The 20378-nt window shown below is 41.6% G+C and overlaps 1 protein-coding gene across 9 annotated transcripts in view; it reads left to right on the forward strand.

Annotated features, from left to right (window-relative positions):
* ormdl3 (ORMDL sphingolipid biosynthesis regulator 3) overlaps nt 1-20378 on the forward strand; it is a 199607-nt gene that overhangs the window by 9849 nt on the left and 169380 nt on the right. For 3 of the 9 annotated variants that reach the window (XR_005071893.1, XM_037081943.1, XM_037081942.1), the window contains exons 3-5: nt 9337-9798; nt 11035-11287; nt 12502-12653. Coding sequence is in view for 8 of the 9 variants with exons in the window: in XM_037081943.1 (XP_036937838.1) it covers nt 11114-11287; nt 12502-12653 (326 nt within the window). In the remaining variant the exon portion in view is untranslated. Of the gene's footprint in view, nt 1-9336; nt 9799-11034; nt 11288-12501; nt 12654-14383; nt 17310-20378 lie in introns of those variants that run through there. The other 6 variants (XM_037081937.1, XM_037081936.1, XM_037081939.1 and 3 more) reach the window with 5 other exon arrangements.

The raw sequence follows: 20378 nt of genomic DNA on the forward strand, positions 1-20378 counted from the left end.
AGGGAGGGACACATGAAAAAAGGTAGAGAGGAGTTGTTACTCAACTTGTTTCATCCGTGATCATTGAAGAAAATTATTCCTCCAAAGTGGCTGCAGGTGGGAGATGGGATGTAGGCCAGAAGACTCTGCGACACGCTGACGTACGTGTTGACACATTGATTTTTTAGGGGTTGCGCCCTGACTAATTGATCCGGATATACGTGCATACAGTGCGTGCACACACACGTCAACACACGTATAATCTCTGCCCCGCTCACGGAGACATATACAGTGAATTTTCTAAATTGTTGACCGCCCACCCCAACAGGGGAGGACATAAAAGGGGACACAATAAAGCCATAAAGTGTGGTGGTGGCTGGGCCAGGCATGCAGGGGTTATATGCTTCAGCGGCCCAAAGGCGACACATTTTACATCAATACTATTGTCATTCTGATGGGCTGCGGGGCGAGCAGCCGTGGGACGAGGGGGGGCGGGGGAAGAGGAGGAGGAGGAGGAGGAGGAGGAGGGCGAGGAGAAGCAGATAGATAGAGAGTGAAGGAGAAGGGTGGGACACTTGTGATGGACTTAGCCTCAAGTAAGCACGCATTTGATTCACACACAAGGAAACTGATCAAGACGAATGCAAACAAGATACCCGGCAGAGATCAAACAAACGCAGTTGTAGTGATGACTATCTGCTGAGGAGTTTTGTCTCAAAGGATTATCAGCCAGGCATCATGGAAAGAGTGACTGTTAGAGATGGTAGACGATGTTTTGAAAGCAGTAATGAAGGGGTTCATCAGTGTAAATGTCATGTTTGACTTCACAGAACATTACTTTTTATTGAAAGTTCCTTAAACATCTGGATTATTTTGACCGACCGGCCAGTTCGCTGCTAGATTTTTTTCTTTTGCTCCATTTCCTTTAGAGACTGATGTTGCCAGACGATTAATAGATCTGTTGTGAGCTATTAAATAAATCTCCAACTGCTTTCATAATCGATTAATCAGTTTGAGTATTATGTAATGATAAAAAAGTCAAAAATTCTCTGATTCCCGTCATTAAAATTTGAATATTTCCTGGTTTCTTTCCTCCTCTGTGACAGTAAACTGAACATCTTTGGGTTGTGTACAAAACAAGACATTTGAGAGCATCGTCCTGGACATTTTTCAACATTTTTACCATTTTCTTATAATTTGTAAACCGAGGAACAAATTGATTTATTGTGAAAATAATCAACAGATTAGTCAAAAATAAGTCGCAGCCCTCGTTGTCAGTGGTAACATCTTTGTTTAATTAAATTGCAGTATTTTCTGAGAAGATTAATACTACTCAAAATTTTGCCAAATAACCACTAAAAGGATTTTTTTGGACACTGGTCCCAGGTGAACTAATGAACTAGATTTGGAGGCTGTTTTGAACACATAATTTAAAATGTGAGTAAATGCTGATTAAAAATACATTTTCAAGTCATTAGACCAGATGGATTACATGATAGATTTCACAACAGATTGAGTGTGCGGAGCCATATGGAAACCAGCCTTTGGGAGATCTGTTTCCAAGTAAGAAAGGTCATAATAGGTTCAGTGACATAGTAAGAGATGTTTTATTGATTTCATCCTGATTTAATATTGTAGCAACCCCAAAAAAATGAATGGAATTAATTTTAAAGCACACAGTTTAGTATTTAAGTCATAGATTAGGGTTTATGATGCGTCTAAAGTGGCAGGTGACTCAAATATATTTGTTGTTGCTATGAAGTGGTTTTAAACAGTATTTATACGTCAGCAACATGTCTGAGTTCCCTCTGATCTGAGTTGCCCGGGGGCCCCGTGGTCTCTATGCTGAGGACCTGCAGGGCGTGAGTGAGCTCGGTGGACTGAGGGGGCTGGAAGGTCGCTCAGCAGGGGCTGGGATCATGCACTCTGCAGAGAGGAGGCCGAGTGCCCACCGCAGAGAGAGAGCACAGTGACCACAGTCTGGAGGTCAGCAGTGGAGTGCACCCCCTTCTTCCACCCCTTCTGTTTTATTCCTCCATCACAAAGAAGGTAGGGGAAACAGGCAGTGACTGAGCAGCACTCGACCTACCGCCCTGTTTGAGAGGAGTGGACGGGGGGGGTTCGCCGAGTCTCTAAATGTGACATTAATTGATAGATATCTTTGTGAGCCTGCTCTCCAGCCAGTCGTGGTGGGGAGTCTTCTACATTCTACCAATAGAGATGACTTTTCAGTGCCTCCAGTCAAGCTGCGGTATGTCATCGCGGTGCTGACAATGAGGCAGGTCTGCTTTCGATCACGAACATTGTTGTGATCGTCAGAAATGTGCCGAGCTCAGCTCCAGGATTTGGATGACAGTTGCTCTGTAGGAGCTTTAGACGGTGTGTAGGGCCAGGGATGGATGGGGGGAATGTGACAGTGGTCTAATTTATGAGCCCAGGCGAAGGAATCAGTCTGCGGTCTGCATCTGAACAACATTGAAACCACGTTTCCCAGGTTGAGGCCACAAGTGCAATGCGAACTGTCTGGAAAGGCAGCTGCAATTAAGGTCAAGAACGTTGGAGCCTGATCTTGAGATGAACAGTGACTCAACAACACTCATCGTGGTGGTGTTTTCTCTGCAGTGGAAGGCCTCTGCTTGCGTGTCTGCATCAGTAGGTGCACAGGAGGGGGAGGCGCACACAGAGGTCCCCTACCGGGCCGGTTTCTACGGTGACCTGAGAAAGGCCGTAACCAGGTCCGGCTCTTTCTCAGGCCTAATCAGCCTATTACCACAAAGAAGGACATGTGTTCGGCCCCCCCACCTCTTTACCCTCCCTACTCAATCCGACCGGCATGGCTGGACACAGGCAGCCAATAAAACCAGGATTAGGAGGGTATCTACACACACTGGGCTGTAGCGAAAAAGTTTCTGAACACGCCCAATCCTGCCCTGCTCCCTTCACAAACTTCTTTTCATCATTCTTCTCTGTCTCTCACTCCTTCCATCCTTCACTTTATTCCACTTGCTCCCATGTTTATATCCGTCCTTTGCCTCTTCCTTTCAGGGCCCTCACCCTGTAATCTCTTCACACAAAGGGGGCATCCAGAAATTACTCATTTTGCCAGAGCAGTTCAGCAAATTCCCAATGCCTCTTGCCCACCTCCCCCTTTAGACTCCGGATCCTGTGCTTTTTTTTTTCTTCTTCTTCTTCTTTTTTTTTTTTGCTGTTATGATAATGAAATGTGCTCCATCACATTGACAAAGCTGTGCATGTGTTTGCGGATGATGGTTGAATTTATGTGAATTAAGGCTCCTTTACATATTTTTGCATGAATTCAAGCTCCTCTACATAATGTTCGAAATGGAAATTTCATGACTGGGAATCAGATTTACTTTCCCCTCCATCTGTGAAGTAATTGCCCGATTAATTGACACCAGATAGTGGTAATAAAGTTCTGGTGCGTAGTTCTGTCTGTACAGGAAGTGCATCGTGTTTAGTGTCATGATTCATCTGGGGAATTTTGGAAGTCCTCTTGGTGCTTGGAGACCTCACCTCAGAGTCCTCGCTAATGTGTCCTGGAAATGGGAGAGTGTTAGAGATAATATCAACGCCTTTGTGAGAACTCCTTAAGTCAGGGGACAAAGACGACAAGACCTCTCCCCCCCAAATAAACCTTTTTCATTAGAGCAGCAAACACTTCATCCATCGGCTGTGTGAGAGAAGCTCTATTGGTGTGTGTGTGTGTGCGAGCTGCTCAGCACGGTCTCACAGGGAAGAGCCTAAACCCTCAGCGGTCTTCAGCCGGACACTGAGGCGGCCTAATTAAAGGGCACTTAAGCCCCACAATGTGCGGCGGTGCAGGTTGGAGTTGGTGGGGGTCCCTGCCGAGAGGGACAGAATTCATGGCACTCGTAAACAAGGGAGTCCAGGACAGAGGGACAGAAGAGGGCTATGTGCCAGAGACTTTGTTCACACAAGATGAAGAGTCAACAGCCTCCCCATCCCTCACCCCTCCTTAGCCATCCCCCCTAATAACCACCTTCTTCAGAGGAGCTGCAAACACAATGCCGTCCCACTCCCCTCCTCTTGCTCTCAATCACCGTTGGGACAATGAGGGGAACCCCCCCACCCCACCACCACCACCACCATCCTTCTGCCCCTCCCCGACCCCCAAACAGACACTTCTTTTATTGAAATTCTTTGGTGTTCTAATCCTCAGCTTCCTCCAGGGGCAATAATGGACTCCCTGCGTCAGCCTTTTCCAGCGAGGCTATCATCCAAGCCTGCCTGGGTCACAAGTCCACCTCTCCTGTTGGAGAAAAGTGCCCCAGCAGTGTCATTCCTGTCACATCCAGCTCATCTACAGGCCGTTCAAGCTGCAATGCCATCGACCTGAAGAGCACATTCATGTTAATAGCTGTGTATATTTATATATACAGCAGATGTCTTACCTGTTAGCTCTGCAGAAGATCTACAGGAATATTTCTTTTGTGTTCCTTTTTCACCAGCTTTGATGAATTTGAACAAATTCCTACTCTGGCCCTGTACAACCTCATGAAAGTCAATAAGCACTTCATGTCGGCAGGAAGTGTGAAAAGAAATACAAAATACAAGAAGCACAAAAAGATGAATACAGTTAACACTGCATATTTTGATTGTTACACATACTTTAGTCAGCTATAGCTTCATTTAATCCTTTAAATGTGGAGGATTTAACCCTGGTTGACATGAATGGGGTTGACAAAATATTAGAAATGCCTCTCGGTATAAAGCAACACACCGCAAACTACAACCTCTGAAACGATTATGAAGTTGAATCAAAACACAAACTGCATATTTTGACTGTCATGAAGGTTTGAGTTACTGAAGAAGTGTTGGTTTAGACTGCATTAACTTCAGCCAGGTGTACCTGCTGATACCTGTTTATGTGCTTTATGTGAACAGGGATTAAGCATTCAGCATCAATTGTGCAGACTACAAGCATGCCATTTCATTTTAGATGGTGAAAATTATCACGTAAATGCGTTTATGAAAAAGACACTATCACATCATAAACATTAACTGTACAGTACTCAGTTGTGTGGATACATGCACTTATGGGGAAGATGCTGGAAACAAGGTAGATTAGTAGTAAAATGTAAAACACAGACAGAATGTACTAGTATTAATTATTATATACATTTCATCTTGATTGCGCCACTGTGGTTGAGTCAAAGTTACATGACTGAGGGTGCATCACAACAAAGACTCCAGGATTGGAGAACCTGTTCAGGGTGTGTTGATGGTGACATCTGCTGGTCACACAGCATCAGAGGGTCTTTATTGTCAAGTAGAATCAGTAAATGAAATGCCGTGTAAGCATCATTAACCTTTAATGTGACAGAGACATATGGCATATGACTAGAGCTGCAAATACCAGTATTATATTAAACAATTAGTCAATAAAATGTCAGTGATTGTGATGAGTGAGTGTCATGAACTGATACCTTCAGATATTCATATTCTTTGTGACTGAAAGTCAAGTTGTTCAATTTAAAATTGTACAAAAAAGAAAAAAAACAAGGAAATCTTTGTATTTCACATTTTATATTGCTTTAAAAACAGGAGCAGAATGTATGTCGTCACTTTCTACAAAACAATGAGCGTTATGCTCTATAGATTACAAATGTGATTTGATTAATTAAGGCAAAGTTGTTGAACAAGCGAGAAGATTGTTTTTCCTTGGTGAGTTTGTTACGATAAAATTACTACACTGACAGATGGTGCACCAAGTGATTTAAGACCATATTCCCCAGACAAGAACATTGCAATATTGCAATCTCTGCTACCACAAAGAATAAACAGCCTAGAATTCAGAATTTTTTTTGTAAAGCCAGCTGTTTTTGTCACTAATGCAAGCTGCATGAGGGCCAAAAGTAAAGTGAATGATTTCTCTCTCAAAACTCAGCTTGGGTTGGCGTCCGACACGAACTACCAACCCAAGGCATCAGTATTTGACGACCGGGGGCAACTAATAAACCATTAGCTATAATGAAGGTACGACCGACTGTATATTGGTGCAAGCACAAGATAATATAAAAGCAATGGTGTAACAAGAAATAGATAGTTAAAGTTTTTGGAACGGTTCAATGACAACTGTTACGTAAAGGTAATTGTTCTTGGGTTCAAATTTTGGTCCTGGTCCAGTCTGTGTGGAACTATCTGAATGTTAGGTACAGTATTATGGTTTTAAAATTGTAGTTGATTATCAGATAAAGTTTTATGAATTATTTCTAAACGACACAAAGAATTTAATCTAAGTTGACAGTTGAAGACAGCCACTGATGCCAGGACAAAAGTGCATGAGTCCTATTAAATGGCATCAGGTTACGTCTGGGGAGGCTCAGCCAGACGACCAGTGTGCATCACAAGGGTGGAGAATTGTAGTCTGCAGAGGAATGTATCTAAATATATTTCATAAATATGTGGTTGTAAAGAAATGGATATGACTGCAGGACTGAAGGGTTGATTTTTTTTGTTATCGTCAGTAAGTTTTCTTGCCACAAAGATCAGATACCCACTCCTGCTTGGCTGAGTGTACATATTGTGAAAGGGAGTAATATAACCGTTATTTGAAAAAAGACAAGTATAAAGAATTTGATGTTCATTTTTATGTTTATGCTGCTTAAACTTGCAATATTTACAGATCAAGTCAGAAGACAAAAGAGATACAGATGGCAAAGCATCCCAATTTAATTTCATTACTTAGATTATAAGTGTTAATGTTGTACCATAATTCGCGCAACTTGAGAAAAGTGTACCGTCTCTGTTTTAAATCTACATTACCTCTCTCAATGTCAAATCTATCCCGATGACGACTTGTTGTTCTTGACATTGCATCTGTTGTCGTCATCGTTCGCCCCCTCCTGAGGTCTTTTTTTTTTTTTTTTTTTTAATCAATGTCATGTGTTTGGCCATTGTTCCAGTGCCAGCGATGATCTCATGGTACTGTCATCCATAGTTTTAGCAGAGCTCTAGGTTTACAAAGCTAACACGGCTATAGCACCCAAGGCTATGAGCGTACGAGAGAGTTCACTGTCAGTCGGCCAAACCTGTTTCTTGCCACTCATCACAGGGCTACCCTTACAAACAGTGGGTGTCACGTAACATCGCATGCCAGGAGAACACAGTTGACCCTCTTGGCCTCAGGCTACTGTGGACCTAAATTAGTATTGGGGCTTGCTTTGGGACCTATAACTTGACACTGTTGATCTTTGATTTTGGGACCAGAGTATCGGCCCCATCAGTCATTTTTTGTTCCCTCTAGAAATGACTCCTCTAGCCATGGGTACATAAGAAGTCAAGGGCCTCCTTTTGTACTTGAGTATCAAGTGCTACCCAGAGAGACGTCAGAGGCAGTGAACTCATCATGACCAGAATTTGAATGATATCTGAAGAGCCATGACGCATGCCAAGCCTAATCTGAAGTGGCTCTCTCCTCTGTTTTATGTCAGTTTGATAGCTGTACGAGCTATTTTATTTTTAGCCATGTGGATAGCTCTAAAGAAATGGCTGTCGGCCTGTCATTCTGTCTGTCGGTGCCACAACTTTGGCCCAGACTTAAATATTTCAACAATTACTGGATTGATTTACATGAAATTTACATAGATATTCATGGTCTCCAGAGCATGATGGTCCCCTGACTTTATCTCTGGCACTGCCATAAGGTTGATTTTTGTGGTCTGAAATGTTTTGGCTGCTATTGGATGGATATCCATGAATTCTGCTGGTGGTCCCTTGACTTTTTTCTGTGGCACTACAATAAGTTCAGAATACCTGTTTACACTTTGGTTCATGACCCAATACCAGCAAGACTAATAAAATAAGATCAAACTTTATTAATCCCACACCAGGGACATTCACTCAGCCATCAACCTTTGCTGTAGGTTTTTAACTTCATCAAGTTGGTTATGTATTCACCCGTGACTGTTTGTTTGTTGGTTGGTTTGTCATTAGGATTACATAATAACTTTCCTGGAAACCTAGATGGAGGATGGGTCTCGACCTGGAATAGCCCCCATTAACTTTGAGTGCAGATGCAGATAAAGGGATATGGATCCAGGATTTCTCTCTTTTTTTCTTTTTTTACTGGTGTAGTTAGGTGGCTGGGATCTGTGAGTGAGTGCAATTTGAGCTGGTGATCTGAAATTATGGTTATACTTAGTGAATTTGATATTGAATTAGGCCTTACTGAATTAAAGGGGACTGCTGAGGTATGCACTCCAGTTTAACTAGTTTGTTTTTAGTGTAAATTAACAAATGCTTGCATGCTTATTAGCCAAAACCAAGATGGTGAACCTGATGAACATTGTACCTGCTATCAACATATTAGCATTGTCAGTATGATCATGTGAACATGATCTAACTGCTGTATTGTAGGCAGCTGGACTTGTTTCAGTTTCTTGAAGATGTTTCACCTCTCATCCAAGAGGCTTACTCAGTTCTAACTAACTGGAGGGGAGTTGGCAGGCTTTTAACCTCTGTGTGGGTGTGACTTTCCAGAGTCGTTGCACAAGTAAGGTTAAAAACTTTATTTCAAGGGTGTCAAATGTCTTATGTTGCAAAACATGTTGAGAAGATAAAAACCTCCCTTACAAAAATGTTTAGAAAATAAACCAAAAACAAAACAAATTTCATTTTTGTTATTTAAAATGTTAAAATGTTTCTGTTATCCAGTCAGTCATGCCAGTTTTCTTGTATCTCTCACATGCTTTTCAATGCACTGCATCGTGATTGGTCACTTTTGACCGTGTGTCACATATTGACCAGAGCAGAATGTGGAGCGACTGCTGGTGACCCTCCGTTATGAACTAAAACTAAAGAAAAGTGTATTTTTAATACTTCATAATGTTGGAGCCTGATTAATTTTTTAAGAACTTGTGTGAAATTTCTGCTTGCTTATGTTGCAAAACTTGTCAAGAAGAGAAAAACCTTTTTAGATAACTTTTAGATTTTTATATAAATAAACAAAAAATGTAAACAATATATGTTTTTTAAAAATATTTTTAAAATGATGAATTTGTCACAATTTATCGGTGATGCTGTGTCATGAACTAAAACTAAAGAAAAAAAATGTTGAAAACGTTAAGGCTTTATAGTGTATAAAAAATCTCTAGAGCCACTTTTTCTTTTTTTTTTTTAAACTTTATTTCAAGGATGTCAAATTTCCATTTACTTAGAAAATAAAACCCTCCCATTCAAAAACATTTAGGAAAAAAAAAAAAGAATTAAAACTTTTCTAAAAAAAAATTTCAAAATGGACATGAATGTCAAAAATTTTGAAAAATGCATTTAGAAATTATTTTTTTAAATGTTAATTTTTTTTCCGTTATCCAGTCAATCATGCCCATTTCTTCGGATCCCTCCCTCGCTGTGACGTAGGAAGGGGGCGTAGTCCACGTTGCGTTCAACGCACTACACCGTGATTGGTCAGCGTCGGCCATGTGACACATCTCGACCAATCGGCGCAGAATGCGACGAGTAAAGAGACAGCGGCCGTGGAAAAACGACCGTCGGTGACGCTCCGTCATGAACTGTGCTGTGTTGTCACCAGCTGTTGTCTGGAAGACGAAGGAAAAGTGTCTGGAGTGATCGTGAGACCACGAGCAGCCCCGCAGCACGCAGCCGCACGTTCGGAGCTCAAAGATGGTGCCGGATGACTGATCGGCACTCCGGAGGCTCGCCGGGCTCACAGTGATGCTATCACTTACATAACTGGAGGCATCGACAAGACACAAAGTGTGATAACGGACTAGTGCCAGTACAGGTCGGAGTTGAAGCCATTTTTTTTCCTCTGCAGTGAGTGTAATGATTTATTTACTGCTTTAAAACTGACACACATTAGCTCGTGTACTTTTTAACTGCAGCAGAGCTAGCTAGTCCACTTGTAGCCACGTTACGGATGATTATGTAGCCGGCTTTGAACAGAGAGAACAGCATGCTGGAATGACACTGTTTACTCTTGTCAGTCATTTACTGTGAAGCTGATAGATAATGGCTCTCCTCAGCAGTTTTTTATCACTTTCCCACAATTAGCACACTTCTTCATTTAGCCTCAGTTACATGTTAATTCTATTCATATCATTGGCCGCAAAGACATCATTGGCTTGCAGGTGTGCTTTATTGTACAGTATCTGAAGCTGATGAAATGGGAGGCACCCTGGTCCACATGGGATAAAAAAATCAATATCACTAGGGTAATGATAATGAGGAGTATTGATAAGTCTTTTCACAGTGACACATCATGTTTTGCAAAATCCTTAATTAATGTGATGTTAATTGCTATCAGTTATGGCACAAGAACACTCCATATGATTAAATTAAAAAAAACTTTTCAGTCACAGTTTGCTGGAATTCCTCGACTTGGACATCAGGTTTTTGTAAAAAAACAAAAACAAAACATGATGATCACACAGCCGTCACGATCATGCTCTTTTTGTCATTTTCATTTAAATACTGGTATGTGGACCTAACTAGGAGCTATAGGACAATAGCTAACGGGGATCTAAATAAACAATAAATTAATTGGTTCCACTGAAAATTAGGAGCAAGCAAGCCGTTCAGTGAATATTTGATGGTATAGACAGTTTAGCAAGTTCACTTTTGCTGTCATAAGTCTTAAAATAACTGTTCAGACAGACATGCTGATGGATGTAGTTTCACAAAACATTTCTGGAAGTTTCACAGCAGAAGATCCCAAATTAATTTGAAACGACATTTTCTCACACCCTCGAAACACTGTCGAGCTTGTGCACTCACAAGATGGGGTGAGCTTTAGTGGCTGCAGAGACGCCTTTAAAAAAGGGTGTAAATAATATATTTTCAAATCAGTTTGGGATCTCAGGGGCTTCTGGAGACTTGGGTTGCACCAGACCAGCTGTATGGAGCCATTTTCTGTTTGTTTTGATTTTTATGACACTTCAGTTTCTTTGGCGAACGCTGCAAGGCTGAGAAATTTCACTTCACTCACTAGATTATAACTTTCATGATGACCTGTTTCAATCTGTGAATAACTCCTTTCTGTTTAATTTGCAGCAGACAGACAGTCACACCAGCTGGGTTCAGACTAAGATCACTTGGTGTCTGTACATCGTACAGTCAGTAGCGTCCCATCATGAACGTGGGCACGGCACACAGCGAGGTGAACCCCAACACCCGAGTGATGAACAGCCGAGGAATGTGGCTGTCTTACATCCTGGGCATCGGTCTCCTGCACGTCATCTTGCTCAGCATTCCCTTCGCCAGCGTACCCGTGGTCTGGACCCTCACCAACCTCATACACAATCTGGTGAGTGCAGCAGGCGGCCTGTAGACACCGCCAGCACAACCAGCTCTCTTGGCGTTTGTTGAACGAGTCATATCGGCGAAGGACACATACAGTGCAGCCTTGTAAATGGCCTTTGGATGTGGTGAATGAAGGTGACTTAACAAAGGAGTCAGAGGATGACAAATCTCTGCACCGAGGCTTAACTGCCCCTTAGTCATGTTCATTGTTAAAAGATTGATGCCAGCAATGATTCAACCAGCTTTTAGTTTTCAGAGTTATTCCTCAGTCTTGTATCACGAGCTTTGATTACCTAACTGTCTGGCTGGCTCGCAGTTTCTTGGAAAAGCATAATATTAACAACAGTGTGAGCTTGTTACAGTTTTATCACATACAGTTTGTCTTGCTCTCACTAGTACGCCACTATCAGGCCTAACAATGGCAAAAAAATGAGTTGTTCTGTCAGTATTCTTTATGGAATTGAGTTTGTGTTACGAGCAGGGCCTCGGGGAAACCCTGGCGCAACAATGAAAATGAGACTTCCTTCTTCCCATCTCCCAAGAATTACCAGCAACAAATGATTTACAGGTTTATTTTAAAACACATCAAACATACAAACAGTAATGCTGGCAGTCCGGCCGGATGCAGAGGGAGGAGAGCCCACGGGAACTGAGAGGAGCCGGCCTTTTAGCTTCTGGTTTGGAGGCTGGACCAATCAGCTCCCTGGACAACCTACACTCCCACAGTCATCACGCAGCAGAACACACCTGCAACCAATCACACACTTGGGTAACACAGAGAGATAACAGAGAACATTAAAGTGCATTCATTGGTAGAAGTGTTTGTACGACTTTGGGGGCCGTAAAAGTTTGTATTCTCTTAAAAAACTATTTAAAAAATGCCGTCTGTGCATATTCCGGGGGCATATACAAATTTTGTGTCAGTCAAGCCGTGCAGCTAGCGGTCCTGTTTGCTCACTCAGCCTCAGGGTGTCAGGAGCCACACCTGTTTACAGAAAACATATGGATTTACCAAAGCAAATACCATTTAATTAGCTCCTTCATGGGAGCTTTGAAAGCTCTCCTAACACTGGGAATCCCCCGAACATATCCACGTGTTGTTTTGGGACTTATTGCTCGGTTTTGGTTTACAGTAAATTATGAATATGGCAAAGACGAAACCCAATTTTTGTTTTATGTCTACATGTCAGTTCTCTTCTTTGTGTCTCTTGTCTGCAGTGCATGTACCTCTTGCTTCACACCGTCAAAGGGACGCCGTTCGAGACCCCAGATCAGGGCAAGGCTCGCCTCCTCACGCACTGGGAGCAGATGGACTACGGCGTGCAGTTCACCGCGTCACGCAAGTTCCTCACCATCACACCCATTGTCCTGTAAGTGGCCCTTAAATCCTATTGCTTGACCTTCAGTTACGTAACAAGTGGAACGAACAGCTGATCATTAGGGATGAATCTAAACTTAAGTACAGACACAAGATGAGACTCTTGCGTGACAACGCTTGACTTTGGTGAGGTGTTGACAGACCAGAGAGAGTAACTTCCTGATGTCGTGTCACAAAACCTTTTTTTTTTTTACATTGTCCAGAATCACAATTAGCTTTAAAGGGTTTTACAATCTGTACAGCATTTGGCACTCTCTGACTCTCAACTCTGATAATCTGATGTTCTGACGAGGACATGATCCCTCACTGGCCTCCCACCAACCAGCACCAGTTGTGTTTGTGGGTCTCGGTGGAGATGCATGAGTGCTTTTTCCTCCTGTGTCAGGCAGGCGCCTTACTCTACTTTAATTCGCTCCTTGGGTCCCATTCCCTGTGTTGGGAAATCATTTTCTGACCTCAGTGTGTTCATGAGCTTTTAAGCTGTAATGTGGAAACGACGTGAACTCTGTGAGGAAATGCTCATAACGCCATAACAACATCTTGATAGCAGTTAGAAGTTTGAAGATTCGTGTCAAAAAGTGGACATGGACAAGTCGAGAACCATGTTGTTGTTCCGACTCGAGCTTGAGGGGGCGTTGGCGTGAGTTATTCCATTCGGGAACTAATGTCCTGATAATGACACCACATGAATTCACTATTAACCAGTCTGCTACCTCAAGTGACTTTTCTTCACCTTTATTTTAGATTGAACTGGTTTTTTTTAACATTTATTTGCTGCTAAAATGTACCTCTCATTAAAAATAACACTCCTCTTGTACCTCTCTTTTGGTGTTGATTGATGCATCCGTGCTGCTGCCTCATTAGCCAAGCACACACATTGTTAAGAGACCTTGTGTTTGCAGCTGCTTTCATGCCCCTTTCTGTCCTTAATAACCAGCAGAGTTCAGCTTAGAGGAAGTGTTCTGGCTCCCTGGGGTCATCCTGCCAGCTCAGCCCCGAACATTGTAGTTATAGCAGTTTTTAAAGGTGTACGCTTCTACACACTGGTTTCACAGGCCTCTTAGTCATTTTGTTTTCAAGGCTGGTGCCAGCAGGACGAGACAAGTGGTCAGTCTCTCAGCTCCGGATGGAAAACCTACACATCTGCGAAAGTCTCTCAGGAGCCTTTTATTACATGTCCTCACTTGTTCAGAAGAGAACAGGATGTGCAATTCCTTATTCTTGGCCAAAAAAAAAAAAAGTCCCCTAGTGAGTGCAGTTATTGTATTTGTATCAAATCAGGGTGTCGGGACACAGTCAGGGTTGATAAAGAAGTGCTGAGGATTTGTTTGTCACTTGTTCACTATCTGTTAATTGAAATGCCCTTGAGCTTAATAAATATGTAAATGTACTGCAGCCTCACATGTGCATGCTTTAGTTCAGTAATAATCACTGATGTTGCAATCGTGTTGTTCAGCATGTTGAAACCGTCTCAGATTCAAGTGTTGGCACTGTGTCCTAGAGTTAGGAAACATCTTGCAGAGCTTATCAAAAGAAAGATAAGTGAAAGGTTGTTTCACACTTAAAGGATGAGTTCACCCTAAAATTAATATTAATTTCAGTCATTATCTACGCAGATTTAAAGTCAGCTAAAGTTTTGTACTCCACAAATTATTTCTGGACCTTGTTATGTTCCTCAGGCTTGTTAACACTCTCTCCTCCCCTCATCTCTCTCTGATGCAGGTATATATTAACCAGCTTCTACACCAAATACGATCGTGTCCATTTTGTGGTCAACACAGTTTCCTTGCTCACTGTACTCATCCCCAAGCTGCCCCAGCTGCACGGTGTGAGGATCTTTGGGATTAATAAGTACTGACAAGGCAGAAGAGGACACCTCCTTCCCTCAGTCCTCATGGACTGCTGAGAGCACAAAGAGTATCAGGCCTCCGATTTGGCTGCAGATCCATGAGGATCTGTGGCTCTCTGGCTCTCGACTCTGCTGAACAGCACTCTAAATGAAGCCTGCTGGGGATTCTGCCGTGGTACCAAAACCCAGGAAAGAGACAAAATACACTCTACATAGAGGACAAAGGGAAAGTGTACTGTTGTGGCAGTTTGTGGCTCTCCTTTGCGTCACAGGTTTTATAGAGAGACTTAAAAAGCATTTGTAAAAAGGGTGTATTATGTCCATTTCTGTAGAAATGACAGTTTTCTGATGTGACAGGTTTCAGGAGGAGAGGACAACGTAGTCGCACAAAACTCATGTGCCATTTTTCACCCACTGGCACGCTGAGGCAGTAGTCTAAAGTTATTTTGTGTGTAATGATACACTGCTGTATTTATTCAGCTTCAGTCCCACGAGGAGCTTCCTCTTTCTTGAGGTTTCTGGGCTCGGAGGAGAGGAACAGGAGTTTAATGAAATGTTGAGGAACCTGTGAACTGCAGCAGAGGCGAGACATGAAAAACCACACGGTTTTATATTTAGCCCTCGCTGCTCCACTCAGGGCCAAGATTGGGAAGTTAAACAATCCTTATTTTTATCTGACCATTACTATATTTGGACTCCTGCTGTCCTGGTTTGTGTCACAGAAAGCCTCCTGTCAGTAGAACCGTCTGGCCCGTGTGCAGAAAGAATGTGCAAGAGCACTGATCCAACGTAACCACAGGTTTTGCAATAGGAGTGAAGAGATAAGCATTTCTCCCCTATTATGTCATACTTACATACACGCTACATATGGAGACACAAGCTTGTTACTTTCCTATGAAAGTACTCAGGACCCATTACATTAACTGAGCATGTTACTCAGTTTGGAATCAGGGGAGAAATTTAGACACTGAGGTACCAGATATAGGTACGCCCATCAGTAACCCTGCAGTACATCCGGAAATACTCACATGTTTCCAATGTTTGGTTCACCCCCTGTTAAATACATGAAAAGAGATGAGTATTACAGACACGGCTGCAATGAAATCATTGGTGAGAAATCACAAATATGAAGAGAGAAACAATTCAACGCTACATTAGTTGGTTTGGTGGCAACAAGCAGTCCTGAAATACAACACTAACATATGTTTTTATGGTAATGTGTTGAGCAACTTTAACATTTATTTGGAGTTTTGGTGACCTGATAAATCCAAAGTCCAGTATTGTCTCTGCTCTTGGTGCTGTTTTGGTCTTCACCAACCTCCTTCACCTGCTAAAGGCTCCATCTTTTTTTCACCTGCTAGCAAACTTTTGTTGGTAAGTTGTTAAGATTGTGAATTTGAAAACCAACACAATGAGCTAAAGAGGCTCTGTGAATTGTGGGTTTGTGACTCTGAGAAACGCTTCTCACATTGCAGTCACTTGGTCCACGGTTAGTTTAAAACAATATTGACTCCAGATCAACATTAAGACTGATTTTTTTTTTTTACAAATGGAACAATTAGAAAGAAATATCTGCGTACTAAACCACACATGGGTTGTTTCCTGTAGCCACATCCACAAAATGATCTTTCAAATGCAGAACTATCAAGCAAACCTTTTTTTTAGCATCCAAGGAATCGCAGTTATTCTGCTTAACGGCTTCTGAGTTTCGTCATAGAGCTGCTTCGTAATAGAGTAAGAATGTCTAAAAGGTAATACGTCACTGTTAATTTAAAAATGTTAAGGGTTTTAAAGTTTAGTCTGATGCATGTGGGAGGCTGAAGTGTCCATGAACCATTTCTCCGTGGCAGTTCTCGTCCTGACTTTAGTTTGTTAATGTGAAGTAAAAAGTAATGATATAAAATTGTACAGGGTGTGAGTCGCTACTCGGGCAGCGATTCAGTCTGAATCCTCAGCGTGGGGATTTTAGTTCAACTTTGATTCAGTAACGACGACGAGCCAAAACTGTGTGTATATTCTTTAATTCTCCTTCAGATAATCGCAGGAAAGCAGAATAATGTTAGCATAAATATTATGCTGCAATAAAGGTCAAAAGGTAATGTGTCCCTCTGGAATTAAAACAATAATGTTTACGGATGCTTACCTGAACATTTTACTCTTAATTACAGTAGCCATAGTAGCATAATTATGAATATTACTGACAGTGAACGCAGTAGTAAAAGTAGTGAAGATACCAGTTGTTTTTTTTTTTTTTTGATGTGGTAGATGAGAGACAAATGTCATTATTAATTATTTATTGTGATTCATGTTGTTTCATGTGGATTATAGCTGAGCCCAAAACAATTCTATCAGTGTGTTTTTCTTTTAGCAGATACATGTAATCGATTGGCTCAACCTACTCATCCAACCAATGACATAGAATGGACCAAACAACCAAAGAATTGTGGGAAATTGTAAATACTAGCTGATCTGCTGCGGCTTTCATGTCTTCATTATGATGATTCTGATCTGTCGTGACCATAAAGGGCTTTTTCTTCTTCTTCTTCTTCTTCTTCTTCTTCAGCGACATGCTGTGATAATTCACAGCACAATGTGATAATGCATTTGTCATGTTTTCTTTTTTCTTAACCAAGCAGTTTGTGAAAGAAGGTTTTGAACTGAATGTTGATGTAAACGTGAAACAGTGCGCTCGTGGCTTCTGTTTGTCGATCCGTGTACTTTTGAAGGAAATGTCAATGTGAACTTCTGTAAGAGTGCTTGACCCCCAAAATACAGTATTTTTCAAGTATCATCTCAAAATTCTTTCCTTCTTGCTTTTGTATTGTGGCGGAGATGTCGTGTCTCAGGTTGTCTGCATGTATTTATCCATACATTTATAGAGTATATAGTCCTTTTAAACTGTTATGTTGTGACAGTACTTAGTTGACAATAGTTTAAAAGACAGTTACTTTCAGTTTTCTTATTATATTTAGGGTAAGATTCAGTACAAGATGTCAGCAGCGGGAGGAACTGCCAGCACATAAATGTTTTTTGCTTTGTCATTTAACAGCTACAATGCGCCTGTGAAGACTTTGAAACCTGTAGGATCCTCCTGCCCTTTTCTAGCTTTTTAATTATTGATAATTCAGGAAGGTTGAACATTTAGATTTTAGAGCTGTGAATATAAGTGATTGGTCATTTCTCAAGACAAACTGTCAAACATTTGCTTGCTCCAACTTCTGAAATGTGAAGATTTGCTGCTTTTCTTTGTCATTTATGACAGTAAACGGAGAGTCTTGGGGTTTTGGACTCGTGGTATGACAAAAGAAGCAGACTGAAGATTTCACTTTTCTCTCTGGGATGTGTGAAAAACATTTTATAGACTTAACGACTAATCTTGAAAATAATGGATTGACTCAGTAGTTGCAGTCCTATTAGACGATCAGAAGAATCACGTTGGATTTTAACTTTTGACATGCAAAAAAAAAAAAAAAAATAGATTACTGTTCTACATCTCAGAATGATAATTTTTTTAAAAATACTTTCCACTTTTTGTTGATTGTGGCTGCACCTTCGGATGGTGAATAACGGTACATTTGGACGAGAGACCAGCTTCTTTCCTCAGGTTGTTGAGACCTCAACACTTCACCATGAAAACAGAGTATCTAACCTGGATGAGTTAGAATCTGACCTGGTGTCAGGCGTTAGGAATAACTGCAAAGATTAACCAATCATCTCTCCTAAACCGAGGCTGTATCATAACCAGTTAAAAACATCTTGTATTACAATCAAGCGAGGTTAAAGTACTTATAGTGTGGAGATTACTAAGAAATGTGTGAACTGATTTGTCCACTGTGATGGTGTGTGACAGACGTGTGGACCACTGAAACTATCAGTCATTTCTTCACTTGTTTTCTTGCGCCAGTGTTTTTACATTTGAACAATGAGTCCACAAAGAATGCTGATTGCCCTCCAAGAGCCGTCGCTGTTTTGCTGCAGTGCACATTAGGCTAATGAAAAATACATGATTGTCCTCTACAGCGTAAAACCTTCCTGCTCTGTACTATCTGTCTGTCAATTCCACCCGGTGGAACTGATGGATGGTCCTGCGGCTTCAAAATCGAAAATTGAATCCATGGTCTTTATTTCGACAGTGCAAGCTGATACTGGTACTGTACGCTGTCGCTCTGTTACACAACACCGGAGGCTTGTTAAACATTGATTAAGTGAAAGTAATGGTGAGGTATTAGAGTGAATATATCAGGGTATCATGTTGGATTAATTGCCGTGGAAAACAAAGATTTGGCAAATCCCCAACGTTGATGAAGAGCGAGAGTCCTTTTTATTTTCACACAAAGGTGTGGCAGCATTTTGTTTCGTGTACAAGGCACAAGCTTTGTGAATGGCTCTGTAATTGATATCCTCTGCTTGGTGTCAAAAAGGTTGAGTTCATAATTGTATGTATGAGACCAGGAATATAAATCGGTGTGCAGGCAGATAATTGATAGAAGTCATGCTGATCTTGTAATAATATGATGTCTGTTGCTTACGGAAGCGTTTTGCTGCCACGCCACGAAAACTGAAATAATCATTATCATGTTATGATGTAAAAAAAATAATTGTAGAATGAAATGCAAGGAGGAGATAAGCTGTACTGTTTGGTGTGGTGTGAGGGGTGGATGCTTCTTTACTGTATCTTTCTCTTATCACCGCCTGTAGAGTCTCGATGTCCTGACCCCTGCATGAACCATGCTAGTTTGTTATATTTCCAGTAAGGATGCTTTCTATCGCTCCTCTGTAAAAGTGCAACTTGGCACCAGAATCTAGCCTTCTTAACATTCCTAATGAAGCAAAACCTTTGCTGCACATTATCTACCAGGATGGTAAATGATGTTGAATCCCAGGAGCCTGAAACTGTTCACCTGCTCCGCCTCGGCTCCACTGATGTAGACAGTTGTTTGTCTTGGCCTCCTCCTCTCTCAAATCAGCAATCAGCAGCGTCTTGGTTTTGCTGAAGTTGAGCTGTGGATCGCGCCAATCTGCAAAACTGTTGATTTCACTACTTCACAATAGCCTTCTCTCCATGTCTGGGAGTGCATTCATGTGGCTACAGTGTGAACAGGAGGGGGCTGAGCACACGGCCCTCCGGCACAGTTGAAGTGCGACTGCCAATCTGTTCTGTCTGGGGTCTGTTCGCTTGTGAAGAAGTCCAATATCCAACCGCAGAGTGTGAGAGGGAGTCGAGCCCAGAATGTTAAGTTTTTTAAAGTCGCGGGTGAGATTGTATCGACCGCTGAGCTGGTCGACCATCAACCTCTAGATGTTTTCAAGGTGTGTGAAGACTGAGTGGAGGGCAGAGGATACGGCATCAAACTGTATTATCACATTATGATGTAAAAAAATGTCATGTTAGTACATTTCACTAGAACAATTTAAAAGTGTGTATGATGTAATGATGAGAAAATGTTTTGCTATGATGTGAAAAACTAAAAACAAGCTGCAATAACTGCTGACAGTCTGACAAACATCACACACTAAAATGCAAGCTGAGTCTATAACTGCTTTTTATTTTCAGCTCATGTTGGACACGAAATGTCAGCCTTGTTTATCCGGAAACGACAACCGCTAATTCAACACTACTTTCGCCTACATGCATGTACTCGGCCATTATGTTTCAGTATCGCCACTTAATGTCAAAATATCTCCTCCGGGCTCCTGGCTCAAAACGCTCTAAGTACCACTTTCCGACTCCATAATGATGTAAGCACTAGATACCGCCGCTGTTAGACAAGCAGCAATTACTTTAAAAGGTCAACTTTTCAAGAAAGATGGTGAAAAAAAAGACGGGTACCTAACATAAAATCATTTACATATAAATTAAGATTGAGA

This window comes from Acanthopagrus latus, chromosome 20 (assembly GCF_904848185.1).
Source record: "Acanthopagrus latus isolate v.2019 chromosome 20, fAcaLat1.1, whole genome shotgun sequence".
NCBI lineage: Eukaryota > Metazoa > Chordata > Actinopteri > Spariformes > Sparidae > Acanthopagrus > Acanthopagrus latus.